Source organism: Cinclus cinclus, chromosome 8 (genome assembly GCF_963662255.1).
Source record: "Cinclus cinclus chromosome 8, bCinCin1.1, whole genome shotgun sequence".
Classification (NCBI taxonomy): domain Eukaryota; kingdom Metazoa; phylum Chordata; class Aves; order Passeriformes; family Cinclidae; genus Cinclus; species Cinclus cinclus.
Genome location: NC_085053.1, coordinates 1,562,816 through 1,577,905, shown reverse-complemented (window position 1 = coordinate 1,577,905; position 15,090 = coordinate 1,562,816). Strand labels below are relative to the sequence as shown.

The window sequence follows — 15,090 nt, the reverse complement described above, 5'->3', positions numbered from 1 at the left end:
TCATTGTGGGTTTAGCACAGTAGCAAGGGTAATGAGCAGGATCTGTGCACAGCACTTGAACCAGGAGCTGGCCATGGCTTTCTCCCAGGACAGTTTTCCTTCATGGACACCTGCCAGAGAAGACCAGGGGTGTTGTGCTGGGGATGACAAGAAGGGAATTGGTGTTTCTGCTGATCCCTGGGCTGTTGTGTTTCCAGCTGCTCTCGCACCAGCCTGTCACCTGCCGCAGGCCAGCATGGTCCAGCGTGTGGCCGTGATCGGGGCTGGGGCTGGGGGCTTGGCCTCTGTCAAGTGCTGCCTGGAGGAGGGGCTGGAGCCCACCTGCTTCGAGAGCAGCGAGGACATCGGCGGCATCTGGCGCTACACGGTCAGTGCCTTGGCTTTGTCCCCGGGTTTGTCCCCTGCCTTGGAAGCTCTTTGACTGCAGCAAGGAGGAAAGGGTAGCCACGCCCTCAGGGACTGTCCCTATCCCACTCATGGGGCTCCTCCTGACTCCAAGATGGAGAACGACAGGGAGGGAGCAGAGATTGTCACCTGGTCCTAGTCCTTGTACCAAAGCGTGAGGAAGAAAAATACTCGTATACCTTATGGGGAGAAAGTCTTTCCCTGCACGCCTGGAGACATCACCACTGGCTTCACACAGGACTCCACAGACAGCAGGAGAGTCAGCGTGTACCGCTCAGTCATCACCAACACCTCCAAGGAGATGTCCTGCTTCAGCGACTTCCCCTTCCCCCAGGATTTTCCCAGTTACCTGCCCCACGGCCTCATCCTGGAATACCTCAGGATGTACGCCCGGCACTTCGACCTCCTGCGGCACGTGCGCTTCCAGGTGAGCAGGGACCCCAAACCCCACGGCGAGAAGAGGCATCGGTAGCTGCAGATTCGTGGTGGGATGGGACCAGGCTGGGTGCCAGCCTGCAAGGACCACCTGCCTTTTGTGTCCTGAACGCAGCTTTTAGCCCCGTGTTTTAAATAAGGTTGCTCCAACACGGGCTTGCCCCCCAGTGCCATCACCAGGGCAAAGGTGCAGGGTGGGATTTAACAGCTTCAGATATGACACGCAGCACCCCAGGAACCCAGCCTGCTCCCAGCAGCCCCAGCCTTTCATAGGCACGGGGATCTCTGATCCCTGACTGATGTTTTGTTGGGTTTCTGTGCAAGACAACAGTTCTCAGCGTGAGAAAGTGCCCGGATTTCACCACCTCAGGCCAGTGGGAGGTGGTCACCGAGGCTGGTGGTGTCCGTGAGTCCCACGTCTTTGATGCTGTCCTGGTTTGCACCGGCCATTACCAGGAGCCCTACTTGCCACTGGCTTCTTTCCCAGGTGAGCCCTGTCCCAGCAGTGGGGTTGCCCCCCAGCATTTCCCCCAGCGCCCTGGGGTCTCCCAGGTTGTATTTTCCTCTGCAAATCCAAATCCAGACAGTGGGAACCACTGGGTTACATCCAGAACCCCCATGTGGAGTGGGGCAGTGTGGGCAGGGGACAGTTTGTGTCACTTTTTGTCAGGTCAAGGTGAGCTCTGTGTGTGGGAGCTAACTGCCATGAAGCCCCCACACTGGAGCAGGCAGAACCCTGACCCCATGGAAATGGTGGGGAAATGGGGAAAAACACCTTGTAAAGGTGCAGCCAGGTTTTCCATCAGGATTTGCAAAGCGAGACTGAGCTGAGGAAGTACAGGGGACTTCCATGGGCTCCTCAGCTGCAAGAGGAGGTGGGAGGGAGGAGAGCTGGGGATCTGGGCACGAGGCTGGGGCGAGTAAATGCATCTGGCAGTAGGAGATGCTCCCTGCTCTGTGCCTAGGCATTGAAAGTCGCTTCAAAGGGCAGCGCCTGCACAGCCGGGAGTACAGAGATGTGCAGGCTTTCCGAGGAAAGCGGGTCCTGGTGGTCGGCATTGGCAACACCGGCGGTGACCTCTCCGTGGAGCTGAGCCGTGTGGCTGCCAAGGTACAGCTCCGTGGTGGTCCAGACTGAGTCTGTGAGAGCCCAGGTAGCACAGGGAGCTTTCCCCCCGTGCCTCAATAAATTCCAATTCTCGTTGAAGAAGCTTTGCAACTCCTGGAGTGTTTGGGCCGCCTGAGGATGGGCAACTGAGCAGCTGTGGGAGCTTTAGCAAAGCCACCACTTTATTTGTTCGTCTGGATGTCATCTCCTTGCCTTGGGTTAACTCCGTGTTGGCTCAAGTGCAGCAGAATGGGATTTGCCACTCAGGGCCAAACCAACGAGATGTCTGGGCAGGAGGCTGAGCCCTGCCTCCCTCCCCAGGTGTTCCTCAGCACCAGGAGCAACACGTGGGTCCTCAGCCGGGTCTCAGACCATGGCTTCCCCCTCGACATGGTCGGCACCACCCGCTTCAGCCACCTCCTGGAGTGGTTTCTGCCATCAGCCCTCATGAGGAGGATCAGGTTTCGGAGGTTCAATTCATGGTTCAGCCACGCAAACTACGGCTTGGCTTCCAGCAAAAGGTGGTTTATGTTTTTTGGGTTTTTTTCTGATTGTTTTTTTGGGTGGTCAAGGGGTCTTTATAATATTAAATGTTTGATTTTCAGTTTTGGGGGATAGTTGTGGAATAGCAAACCGCTGGAGGGGAATTCTGACTGTAAAGAAAAGTAATTTTAGGTCCCTCCCAGCTGCTAACACTGCTGCCCTCTTTTCCTCACCTCAAGCTCCAAATTTAAGGTGATTATCAATGAAGAGCTGCCATTCTGCCTCCTCTCTGGAACTGTGGTGCTGAAGCCAAACGTGAAGGAGTTCACTGAAAGCTCTGCTGTTTTTGAAGATGGGACAACTGAAGAAAACATTGACGTGGTGCTCTTTGCCACGGGCTACAAATTTTCATTCCCCTTCCTCGAGGAGTCTCTCAGCAGCACCATCGATGACAACCGTTCCCTCTACAAATGCATCTTCCCTCCCCAGCTGGAAAAGCCCACACTGGCCATCATTGGCCTGATCCAGCTGACAGGCTCCATTATGGTGGGGTCAGAAATGCAGGCTCGCTGGGTGACAGGGATCTTTGCAGGTAGGAGATGGGGGAGAGTCACAGAATTCACAGAATTCACAGAATTCACAGAATGACTAGGTTGGAAAAGACCTTCAAGATCATCGAGTCCAACCCATGCCCTAACACCTCAACTAGACCATGGCACCGAGTGCCACATCCAGTCTTTTTTTAAACACATCCAGATCTTCTGGGTGGGAGGTTTGGGGCAGCCTGACCTGCTGCCCACAGAGCTTAGGGCATATTTTAGCTCCTTGGTAGCCTCTGTGCACCAGCTGCATCCCTGTATCCCTGCTGCTCCACACCTGGGGAAAGGGGCTGAACATTTCCTCTGAAGGTGCTGCTGGAGCTTGCTGGTTTCTCTGTTCTCAGGCTGGAACAAGCTGCCTCCCCCCAGCAGGATGATGGCTGAGGTTCTGAAGAGGAAGCCACCAGTGAAAAGGTGTGTGGTGCTCCTGCACTCAGGGTGAGATGGGTGCTGTGTGCCAGGACAACCTCGGGGAAGGACAGCAGACATGGGAGGGCCCTGCTCAGGACACCCAGCTCTGTGTTTATTACCCCACCACCCACAGTGAAAATGTTCTCCTTTATGGAACAAGACACCGTGAGCTTCTCTGGAGCAGTTGATGACAAGACCGGGGCCTGCAGCTCCACTTCCCTTTCTTCCCATCTCCTTTGCTCCCTCCCTTTCTGCCTTTTCCCTGTCAGGCCTCCAAGCCATGTCCTTGTTCCCAGCATGTCAGGATGGAGGTTTGGCTTCCTCCAGGCTAACGGTGCCATCTCGTGGCTTCTCCCTCCCAAATCCAGGCAGTGGGGACGGCTGGGTTCCACCCAAAGCTCAGTGTCCCTTCTTGTGTCCCTTTTTGGCAGGTCAAGGTGAGCTCTGTGTGTGGGAGCTAACAGCCAGCCTGGTTGGCACTGGGATTTCACAGGATAGGGGATGTGGGATGGAAGATGATGGAGCAAGGAGGGGACCTCGGGGTGCAGGCTGGGTTGGGTTGGCTCATGGGACACTGGGGAAAAAACTGGGACAATACAGAGCCACAGGGATTATGACCAAGAGCCACCACGATGCTGTTACACAGAAATATGGAAGCCTGAGGTGCAAGGGAAACAAACTTGAGACTGTCTCCAATTTTCCTGAAGCACATCAGCACATCCTACCTCCTGTGAGGGAGATAAGGTTTCAAGTAGAAAAATCCTGGGCGTCCCTCCCAGCATGGGAAGCTTTCTGCATTTCCCAGATTTTCCCAGTCACCTTGGCATTCTTATCTCTGAAAATCTACATCTCTACTTGTCGAAATCAGCCAAATTCACACCCCTGAACCTCAGGGAAGGACGTAGCAGGGGTACTTGTGCATTACAGTGATGATACTGCTAAGTTAGAGCTGTTTTTGGAGTCACAACTATGCTGCAGATTCAGAACAAGCTTCTGCTTAACCCCTGCCCTGGGAACTTCTGGAACCAACCCCACAAGGGCTCTTTCAGTGCCTATGGCTTAATTTGGGACTAAGAGAGAAGCTGGGGCTCAGCTGATGTTTGAGCCCAAGGCTTTTGCTTTCCATGGAGCTGGGATCTGAGATAGGATGATGCCATCTGACTTTTATTTCTTCCATCCCCTCGAAGGAATCCATCTGAGAGAGAGAACCTGAAGATGAGTTTTATCAGCTACATGGACAAAATCGCTACATGTGCTGGAGTAAAGCCCAGCGTGTCAAGACTGCTCCTGACAGACCCCCAGCTGGCCCTGGCCATCTTTTTTGGGCCCTGCTCACCCTACCAGTACCGGCTGGTGGGACGGGGCAGCTGGAGCGGGGCCAGAGCTGCCATCCTGACCCAGTGGCAGCGCACGCTGAAGCCCTTGAGAACTCGGGTGGTGGGTGACAACTCTGACAGCTCCTCCAGCTGGAGCTGGATGTGCCTCCTGGCTCTGCCAGCTGCTCTCACAGCAGCTTTCCTCTTCTCCAAATACTCCTGGGCAGGTCCCCAGCTGTAGAAGAAAGCTGGAGAGCCACAAAGCCAGGTGATCTGGGGATGGTGCACAGGTGTGCCACCTGTGCCAGGTGCTGCCGGAGGGCTGGAGCTGGCAGCAGCAGGAGCCCGGAGCTACCTGGTGTCCACCCACCTCCTGCTGATGTGACATGGAACACTCACCCTGAACCATTCTGGGATGAACTGGTGAGCGTGAGGCCAAGCCTTCCTCCCTTCTGCTCCTGAAAATTTTGGCAAGACCCACACCACCTTAAGATTTCGTGAAACATGAACTGCCGAGAGCTGCTTCTGTGTCTGGCAACTTTTGGAACATCAAGGAGGGAGCCACAAATAAACCTCACAGATTTGGTCTTTGCAGATAGTTTTATTAATGGTTATTATCAGGCTGTGTGGACTCAGAGCTGTGGCAGAGTAGAGAGTCTTGTCCCTGTATATATAATCTATACATTTTATATAATCTATACATTTTATAGGTAGAAATCTCAACAAATGAGATAGGTAAGAAATGTTATATCTGCCAATATATTGATATAGAACAATAAATTCCACATAAAGTGACAAATCCAAGCAAGCAAGCATCCCTGCCACTGCCCAAGCAGCCTTAGGATTATAGGAAACCCTGAATTCCCGAGATGAGGCCAGGATGGGAACAAGGATGGAAACCGGGATGGAGCCGGGATGGGAACGGGATAGGAACCGGTATGGGAACAGGGATAGGAACCAGAATGGCACCGGGATGGGAAGCGGGATGAGAACCAGGACGGGGCCAACATGGGGACCAGGATGGGAACCAGAATACAACCGGGATGGGGCCAGGATGGGAACTGGGATGGGAAGCGGGATAGAACCGGGATGGGGCCAGGACAGGACCGGGATGGGACCAGGATGGGGCAGGGATGGAACCGGATCAGAACCGAGATGGGGCTAGGATAGGGCCGGGATTGGGTCGGGATAGGGTCGGGATAGGACCGGGATAGGGTCGGGTTCGCGCGGCCCCGCCCGCCTCCCGCGCCGCCAGGGGGCGCACCTATTCCCGGGAGCCCGCGCGACTGCGGCACGGTGCGGTCACGTGACCCGCAGCGCGGGGGCGGGGCCGGCGGCGCGCGCTGTGCGCGGTGACGTAAGACGTCGTTGGCGCCCGGTTTGGCCGCCCGCCATCTTGGCCCCTGTGTGCAAGCGGCCGAGGCGGCGGCGGCGCCGGGAGAAGCAGCGGCCCCGCCGGCAGCCGGACCCGCGGGCAGCCGAGCGCCGCCCTGCGCGCCCGGTAAGCGGGGGGGCTCCTCCGCTTCACCGCGGCGGAGCGCGGGCCCGCGTCGCGGCACGGAGCCGGCAGGAGCGGGCGGGCGGCCTGCGCCGCATGGCCCCGGGCGGGGGCGGCTTCCGCCCGGGCGGGCCCGCGGCCGGCGGGTGAGGGGCGCCGCGGGCCGGCACCGCCGCCGGGCTGAGCGGGGCGGGCAGCGGCGCCGGGCGGCTCGAGCTGGGGTTCGCCGGGCCGCCCCGCATTGGCGCCCGGGGCCGGCCGCGCCCCGCCGGGCACGGCCCGGGCCGCGCCCGGGACCGGCGGGAGGGGCGGCTGTGCTGGGACCGCTCCTGCGGGGGTGCTGCTTCCTTCTCCCGCCCTCTTTATTGCCCTCCGCTTTTCCCCTAATTTTAACGGCGCCTGGTCTCCCCCTTCCTCTCTTCCCCTCTCCTTCTCTCCCTCCCTTTCTCTGTCCTCTGGAGATTCCTCGAGGAACACGCCGAGCCCTGTGTGCATTTGAGCTCACTTCGTGGCTGTGATTCTCCCTGCAGAAACGCGCGGGGGAGAGCACCCTTCTCTTGCGGGGTGCTGGAGGCAGGGCGCCTTGGGTTTTCCAACTCTGAAATACGCTTCCGCGCTTCTTTCACTCTTGGCCTACGGTAAAAGGCGGTTCTTGGGTGGTTTGGTGCAGGACTGAGTGAAGGAAGGCATTGTTTGTGCTCCCGGCGCCAGGATTTGTAGGGGTGGGGTGGTCAGAGCTGGGGGTGTTCTCAGGGATAGCGCTTAAAGGTTCGTGAGAGCGTGGTGAGATGACACGGCTGAAATTCAGGCAGTTGGTCTGCAGTGGGCATAATCCAGGGATGCAGGGATTGAAAATGTTGAGGCTAAAAGTGGCCGGATAATTTCTAGTTCAGGCCCTTTTCCTGGGGAAGGGGGCATGCATGAGAGCATGGTGCTGCACAGTGAATGGAACATCGTGGGGTTTTTTTGTTGTTGTTTGTTTGTTTTTTGGGGCTTTTTTTAATTCACGTAGGTGTTCTGTAGATATATTCTTGAGTGGAACATCTTCAGCTCGGTATCTTCAAGGAAGGACCATTTCTCCTTATTGCCCTGATTATTTGGGTTAGATAGGTATATTACTGGAAATTAGCAATATTTCCAGCAGAAGGAGCGGGGCTGTAATTTTTAATAAATTTGTAATAGCTTTATTTCTTGTGCAATGAAGCACCTGGCCTTGGTGTCTCAAAGAGCTCTGCTCAGACAAGAAACTGTTTTTGAAGGGGCAGGAAACAGGACATGATCTCATTTGTCCATGTATGAGAAACAAAAGGATTGACCATAAGTAGTGACTGCCAGACTTCTCTCTGTGGCTGTCGGGGTTTTTTTAATTCTATGGGCTAGAGAATTTTGCTTCTGGATTAATTTGGTGGTGTTTTGGTGCAACTCTGCAACCATTTCCTTGAGAATAAAGAGTCTCAGAGTTTTGGGAGTTCTTTGAACTGGGTGAGTGTTCAGATGAAAGGTGGTTTGGTGATATGGGCTTGAGGGGTCGCTCTTTAAACTGTACTGTGAGCTTGGTTCCCTCTTAGGCCACTGCTTGGAGAGCAGGATTGAGGCTCTGTCTGCCACCTCAAACTCTGCCTTGGTGTGTAAATACGTTCCTTGTATGAATTTCTTGGCTTCTGTAGATAATAGCCCGTGAAATACACATAACTCAATATGCAGTTGCTTCTGTGAGTCTCAGTAATATAAATATTCTGTGTCTTGGCAATTTAGTAGCAATTTATAATATCTTTGCTCTCATTTAGACTTTCCATAATGGGAACCCTGTTTTTTTTTGTTGGTTTGGTTTTGTTTTGTTTTTTATAAAGCAGAGCAGTTACATCAGTCTCCAGTTTTAACTTGGGCTCCTGCTCCAGTTCTACAGATTTATGGGATGCACCTTCCATAGGTTCTCTTTCCCTAGGGAGGGTGAAACCGGCCCCAGTGAACAAGGGAGAGATGATGCAATTCCCGAGGGAGCTCCCTGTGGGTTTAGGGCTGTCTGAATGAATGCTGGGTGGCAATTAAAAGAGAGAGAATGGAAGGATTCTGTTCTACGGCGTCAACTTCAGCCAGGTGTCCTGCAGTACTGGGAGCACAGTTCCTTTATTCCAGGCTGATTTCCAGACTAAGGAAGGGCAGGGATGTGAGAGTGGAGATCGGGTAGGAAGCAGAGACTAAATACCATATAAGGGGTGGTGTGGATAAAATGAGGAGATAAAAATCTTGCAGAAGAATTAAAGCCTTGCACAGTGTGCTCTTGCAGAGGAGTAAACCCTTGTGTAGTGGATTGGGGATCTGAGAGAAGGAAAAACACTTCTCTTCCTGCAGCTGACGTCTTCAGAGGCTTCTACAACAGTGTGGAGGGTTTGAAGGGGAAAAAAAATGCATGAAAATGCAGCACCTTCCCACTAGTTGAGGATGGATGTTGGGCTTGTAATGACGGGACTGCTGGTGGTGTTTTACTGGTAGAACCAGTTCATCTTCTGCAGGAAATTTTTCCTTTGCTCAGCTTCATGCTCTCATTGTTTTTTGCGTTTGGGTTTTACAAAACCCAGTAGAAGCTTCCGGGTGAATATAGTGTAAAAATAAAAACTGAAATCCTCCGTGTGAGGAGGTGTGAGAAAATAATACTCTGAGTATTGGTGAAGTAAAAATGGAGTGCACAGGAGTCTTTAAAAATGCATTGAGAGCAGAGGAAGATGAAATCCTAATAAAAATCAGATGAAGACAGCTTTTATGTCTATGAAGAACAGGCTAACAGAAATAGACTGTTTTTATTACAAATACCTCAGCCATTACATAACATTCTAAGTAAATGCTAACGAGCTCATCTGTTACAGATTGCAAACACATACTAAAAGGAGAAACTGTTTAACATTCACATTGTTCATGGTTTAAATTATCTGACACTATCTTGATTAACAGGAAAATTAGAGTGCAGAATCAACCTTACTTGTCTTCAGTCTGAAGGATGATGGTGATAAGTTTTAGCTGATGTGTGTTTGAAAACAACGTGGGGCTCATTTTCAGGGTCTTCCAGCGTCACAGTGAGGAATGGCTGCACTTTATCTTCAGCTACAACAAATGTACAAGTACTGCCTGAAGAACTGGGGCATCACCCAGTGCTGGGTAACTGAGAGAAGAGCTCTCTTAAATACTGATTTAATCAATGTACAGCTGATTCCTAAGTGAAATGCAACCTTACTCAGATTTTACCTAGTTGGGCTATAAATTGCAGTTTGGCAGTGACTAGGTTGCCCATTTTGTGCTGCACTGCTTGCCTAAGTTTAGCAAATCAAACTTTCTGCTTAGAAAAGCAGCCTTTTTAGGCTGTCCTCATGAAATCGTATAAACCACTACACCTTGGATTAAAACTCTTATTTCATAAGCATGGGGCTGTTGTTAGATTTTATTGTTTATAAAGTACCATTTCAATCTGCAGTTATAATCTTAAGGAATGTTTGCAGGAGTAGTGATTTAAGATGTAGTTAAACTGATTTGAACCTTCAGCTAAGGTGGAAGTGCAGCAACATTGGCTTTTTGTTTGAGAAGCCAGTAATTTCCTCCAGTTAAAGACCTGATATTGCTTTAGGACTTCTGTTTCCAACTCACAGGATACTCCACTGAAGGACCTCAGTCTTAAATCAGTGAATTGATGCTTTCATTTGGAAAAAAAAATAGATACTGATTTACAGGGCTTGTTTTTAAGTCATGTTTAGGGCAGTCTGTGCTTTGTCTAGGTGCTCAGCAGAATTCCTCTTAAGAAAAGGAACAACAACATTTTCCCTTGACAGTGCAAATGAGAAAGATGTATTTTAGCAAGAAAAGCTTGCCTTTGGCTTGTGGCATTTCTAAATAGTTGCTTTGCTGGAGTCACACCTTGGTTAAGACATGTTTTTCATGCCACAGATGAAGCTACCAGCATGGACAGAGCTTTGTAGGACACACAGAGCTTTGGATAACAAAAAGTTCCTTGATAAGTATTTTGATAATGTGTTGAGCCTGAATTTTTTACTGCATCTTGAAAGCAAAGTGTCAAGGGACGTGGGTTGTTGTTTGTTAGTTTTTGGGGTTTTTTCTGAGCAGAATAAACAGAACCAAGAGCAAGTGAAGATGTTAGATCTCATCTGCAGCCATTTGGCAGATGCAAGTTAACTTCCATGGAAAATGGATTCTCTAGTGCTGAGAGACAGCTGCATAACGCTGGCTATGCTGATAAGGCTTTTTAAATTTAGCTTCTCATCTTTTTTTTCCCTTTTTTTGTGGTCAAATCCATTCTGAAGCAGAGGTCTGAAGTCAGCCCTTACTGTAATTAACTGGTGTTCAGAACTGTTGTCAGTGTGGTGTTGGCAGCTGCATTTCTTCCATGCTGAGCATTCTTCAGTGAACAAGATGTGTCTGTTCCAAGAAATTAGTGAGTCAGAGGGAAAAAGCATGTAACCAGAGATCCAGAGGATAATGGGCAGCAGGTAGAAGAGACTGAGCACCTGTGAGTTCTCTCCAAGCTGCACCAGACCAAGGAGCAAAATTCTACCACCTTTCTATGCATGGGAGTGAGATTTTTTTCTACTGGTGCTGTCAGTGTGTTACAAGCTAGAGCATGTGGCAACCCTGGCTCTCACTGTCAGTGAGAGTATCTTAAAAACCTTAAAAATGCACTGTAACATCTCTTTAATACAGAGAAGAAATTATGTTTATTTTTGATGTTCATGAATCAGGTTAAGAATATGATAGGAGTAACAGGCAGCAAAAAACTTGGGCAAGGTGGGAAGTTTTGAACATGGTGACAAGTAGCATAGGTCACTACACAACTGATAAGAGTAACTGTTTTGAACTTTTTTTTTTAATGATGGTGAGGTTGTACAAGACTCTACAAAAGTTTATTCTGTAGGGTGCTACTGTTAGGTGCTTCCATCTTCAGGTCCCACCCTTCAAAAACAAAAATACCTTAAGATTAACAGAAGAGAATTGGGGGGGAGGGAACTGACAAATGGGATTAATTTAGGCACTTGTGTTCTAAAGAAGAGGGGAAACCCTGAAGGATGTAGTCCTAGAGTGATTCTTGTGCACCGTCAAAATATTCTGAAGGAGCTCAAGAGCAGAGGAGCTTGCCTGAACATTATTTCAAAGCAACTTCTAACAGATTTCCAAAATAAAACCCCTTACATGTAATTACTTCTTATTTAAGGATTAACTTATGAATAGGGGCTTTGAGAAAACAAGTTATGTATAAAAATTTTACTTAATTGAAGTTGAGGTCAGGGATATTTTAGAGATGCTGAAAAGTGTGATGTGGGGAGAAATTTACTGCTCAACATTGTTGTTCCTGGGGAAGAACACTGAAAAAATATTAATTATTTCATTGGGGCTTAGAAATTGTGGTGAAGAAGCAGGAAATTGAAGTTTTGAAGAGATTCCTTGAGTTACTCCCAGCAAAGGAGTGGTTTAACTTTTTTTCTCCTAATCTGTCCTGCTCTCTTCCACTGTTCCAAGTCTACATGGAGTGGGAAGGGTTGAAAACATGCCACCAGCTCGGTGTGGGTTTGTAATCAAGTGCTCTCAGGGGTTTGTAGTTAAAGGGGCTTTTGCAGTAAAAAGTGAAAGGGAAAAATGAAACAGTGCCAAGATAGGTATTGGTTGTAAATGGCTGCAACTTCTGCTCATCTGTTGGGAATCTGGTCTCTTTTTCGTGTACTTGCAGATTTTCATTCATCAGCTTCCTGAAAGGAAACGTTTTGCACCCACTTATCGTTGGGATTGACTTAAGGAGTCACCTCCTGCTCACCTCAGCTGTTCCTGCTAACTTCCCCCAGCCAGTTCCTGCAGGGGAGCTGTGGATTTGTTTTTATCCCCTTTTTCTCAGCCTGACACAGCAGCCACTACTCGGGACACCACCAAGGAGGACACTCCCCACATCACTTTGTCTGTGTGTGGGGAGAAGGGGTTTGCTGATATTTTTTACCTTTCCAGGCTTCTGCTGGATGGTGTGGTTCAGTTGAGCAAGAAACGAAGTGGTGCTTGTGACAGTCTGCTGAATGTTTTTGTAATTTTTAAGGGATTGTTTGTGATCCTAACCATTAACAGATGCCTTTACAGAGAGCTGCTGTGGTCTGGATAAACTGATCTAAATTAGCTATTAAGAAGCCTGGTGAATAGTTGTAATTTTTTCAGTGAAAAATCCTTCTGACAGGTAAGATAGGTCATGGTATTCTTCTGTATCAGAGAAAAGTGCTGCCTTCCAGGCTGCTGCTTGAATCCTTCACTTTGAGAGCAGGTACACAGCTTGTTTCTGCAAGAATTTGCCTTAATTTGTTCCTTTATCTTGTGCTCAAATAGGCAGCAATTCAGTTTCTTGAGCTTTGAAGTTTTCTCATTCTTCCAAATAATGGAAATTTCTTTAATAAATGGTTTTGCAAATCTTAAAAATAAGTCTCATTTGGCATCTGCAAGTTGAAAAGCTAATTGGGCGAAAGCACTTACATTGTTCTGTTCCCAGAAATAATGAGAATGCATATCATTATGATGCTCTCTTTAATTCTATAGAAACAGTTTGGGTTTGTTTTTTTTTTTTTTTCTGGCCCTGGCTTCCTTCCACAACTTCAAAACTCCTGCCTCAATTAAGAATTTACAAATTATGAAAGTTTCTTAACCAACTGCATGAAACTAGAAAATCAGAAATCTATCTTGGAAAAAAAACTGTTTAATGCTTGGTGTCAAAGAAGTCAGAAAAGTCTTGTAAAGACACTGTCAGGCTAAGAAGAAATAATGTAGCATGCTCTAGAAGTGACCCACAGAGAAAACTGGGATGTTAGATTTTCAGAGACTAGATTTTTAGTTGCAATATGTTTGGTAATCTAGTGAAACACTGAATTTGTAATTCGTGCTGGAGGATTGTCAGCACATGGCCAGAATAGCTGTGTTGGGTTGGTGCATTGGCTTTGTCCAGTGCTGGTTCTCACTTCTGGGGGACACTCAGTGTCAGTCTCTTCCCTGGAATGTGAGATATCCTTTGTGGCAAAGAAACTGGGATAATTTGAAAAGGGCTGACACGTGAAGGAATATTCTAATACAGGTATTGGTAGTTACTCCTCGTTTGCACTTGAGCTGTGGTTGTGGTGTTAAGTTTCTGCTCCACTGTTAGAAGGAATGAGAAAATGAGCTGGACACTTGCAGTACCAGCGAGGGCTGTGCTGTATTTACCTGGTCACTGTATTCCACGGTGTTCTCAGCCTACAGTTAGGAGTCTTTTCAGCCTCTGGAAGCTTTTTATTCATGTGTCAGTGAGGAACAAGGTTTGTTTTGCATTGCTGTGTCTCAGCCCAAACTGGGAATTGCTCTGGGAGGAGCTGGGCAAGTCTGATGGTTGTTGCTCTTGGAATCTGCAAGCAGACATGTGGAGAGCTAATTATTTAATTCAGCATGATTCCATATCACCTTCATCAGCAGTGGGAAGCTCTCTGGGACAAATGCAGAATAGGATATGCTGGAGCGTGCTGGCGTGCCTCTACCTGGATCAGCCTGGACCATTCCAGGGGAGGGGAATGCTGAACCCAGGGTGCATTGGTCTAGTGGCACATCCAGGGTTTTTGATCCCCATCATGTTGTGGTGCCTGTGCAATCAGGTTCACAACTTCAACCTTTAGTACTTGATAGTGTGCAAATTCCATCAGTCTGCTAGCCTAAAGAACTATTCCTCATGTTGCAAAGAAGTTTGAAAAAAAAAGAAGAAAGACCAGAGTAAATTTTCTAAACTCAGACACCAAATTAAAATCACTTCTATCTTTTTAAGCCAGTCTTTTTTTGGCTAAAGACTTGAGCCTTAAGGCTGAGCCTGGACATGATGCGTTTCACTTCTTCAAGGTACTTAACTGCCAGAGTAGGATTTCTGTAGGAGTCTTACTTGCTTAAAAGTGCTGCTGCTTGATGTGGTAGATGTTGGATTTTCAGTTCAGAATAGTAGAAGAGCACTCTCTGGTGATACTTACACCATTTTTCATTCTCTAACCTCTGGAAATCCGAAGAACTACCAAATATAAAATTCACTGAAGGGAGTTTCTTAATTTGATCTTGTTTGATATTCCACTTTTAAAATTGATATTTTTAAAAGTCAATTTCTATTTTAATTGTAAAGTTATCATTAAAATAGAAGTAACAGTATTTCATTATAAAGCTAAAGCAGACAGGGGTATTACGTCTTTTCCATGTGCAGTAATTGGGAACTGAATAAAATTTTTAGGGAGGAACTTCGTAATTTCAGCATTTTGTTTTAAGAAGAGCTATATTTATACTTGAGTGCATCTCTAAATGATCTCCTTAGCTCCCTGTAAAAGGCAGAAGTAAATATAAGAGGTGTCTTGATGAACAGCTTCCCTTATCCAATAGAAAGCTGGAGACCAAAATTGGGCCATTGGTGTAAAACTTGGAAGTAAGAGGCAAACAATGAAAGTACTGAATTCCTGGATAACTGCATTGTTCTAGGTAATATTTAGATAGTATTTGTCAGGATGCTGAACAGCTTTATTTTATGCTCTGAATATTAGCATGCAAAATCAACTAAATGAAATGAAAACTGCTTTATTTCCCCCCAGAGTTCTTAAATAGCTGCACTGGCATCGTTCTGCCTGTGAGGGAGATGATGGGACCAGAATCTCTCAGTTATCTGAAGTCACCTAAAAAGGAGAAATTAGCAGTAGAATACCAGAAATTATCTTAGCTGAAAGAAAGCAGCTGTATGACAAATGAAAATATTGAGTGCATTTTTGACAGTTTTATTGCCAACGTGAGTTTAACCTGTCTGTGGCTTTTTAATCC

The 15,090-nt window shown here is 48.2% G+C and overlaps 1 protein-coding gene across 1 annotated transcript; it reads left to right on the top strand.

Annotated features, from left to right (window-relative positions):
• Positions 1-232: 232 nt before the first annotated feature.
• On the top strand, positions 233-4,998 carry LOC134046888 (dimethylaniline monooxygenase [N-oxide-forming] 4-like). Its single transcript, XM_062497711.1, has 8 exons — positions 233-367; positions 644-832; positions 1,165-1,327; positions 1,806-1,951; positions 2,270-2,469; positions 2,671-3,023; positions 3,375-3,444; positions 4,629-4,998. The coding sequence occupies exons 1-8, from the start codon at positions 236-238 to the stop codon at positions 4,996-4,998; spliced, it is 1,623 nt and encodes a 540-aa protein (XP_062353695.1). The 5' UTR covers positions 233-235.
• Positions 4,999-15,090: the final 10,092 nt, after the last annotated feature.

Bases quoted from the DNA above. Each gene is read 5' to 3' on its own strand.
- LOC134046888 (XM_062497711.1), top strand. From the start codon at position 236: ATGGTCCAGCGTGTGGCCGTGATCGGGGCTGGGGCTGGGGGCTTGGCC. The intron at 833-1,164 runs GTGAGCAGGGAC...TTTCTGTGCAAG, and splicing joins TGCGGCACGTGCGCTTCCAG to ACAACAGTTCTCAGCGTGAG. The intron at 3,445-4,628 runs GTGTGTGGTGCT...ATCCCCTCGAAG, and splicing joins AGGAAGCCACCAGTGAAAAG to GAATCCATCTGAGAGAGAGA.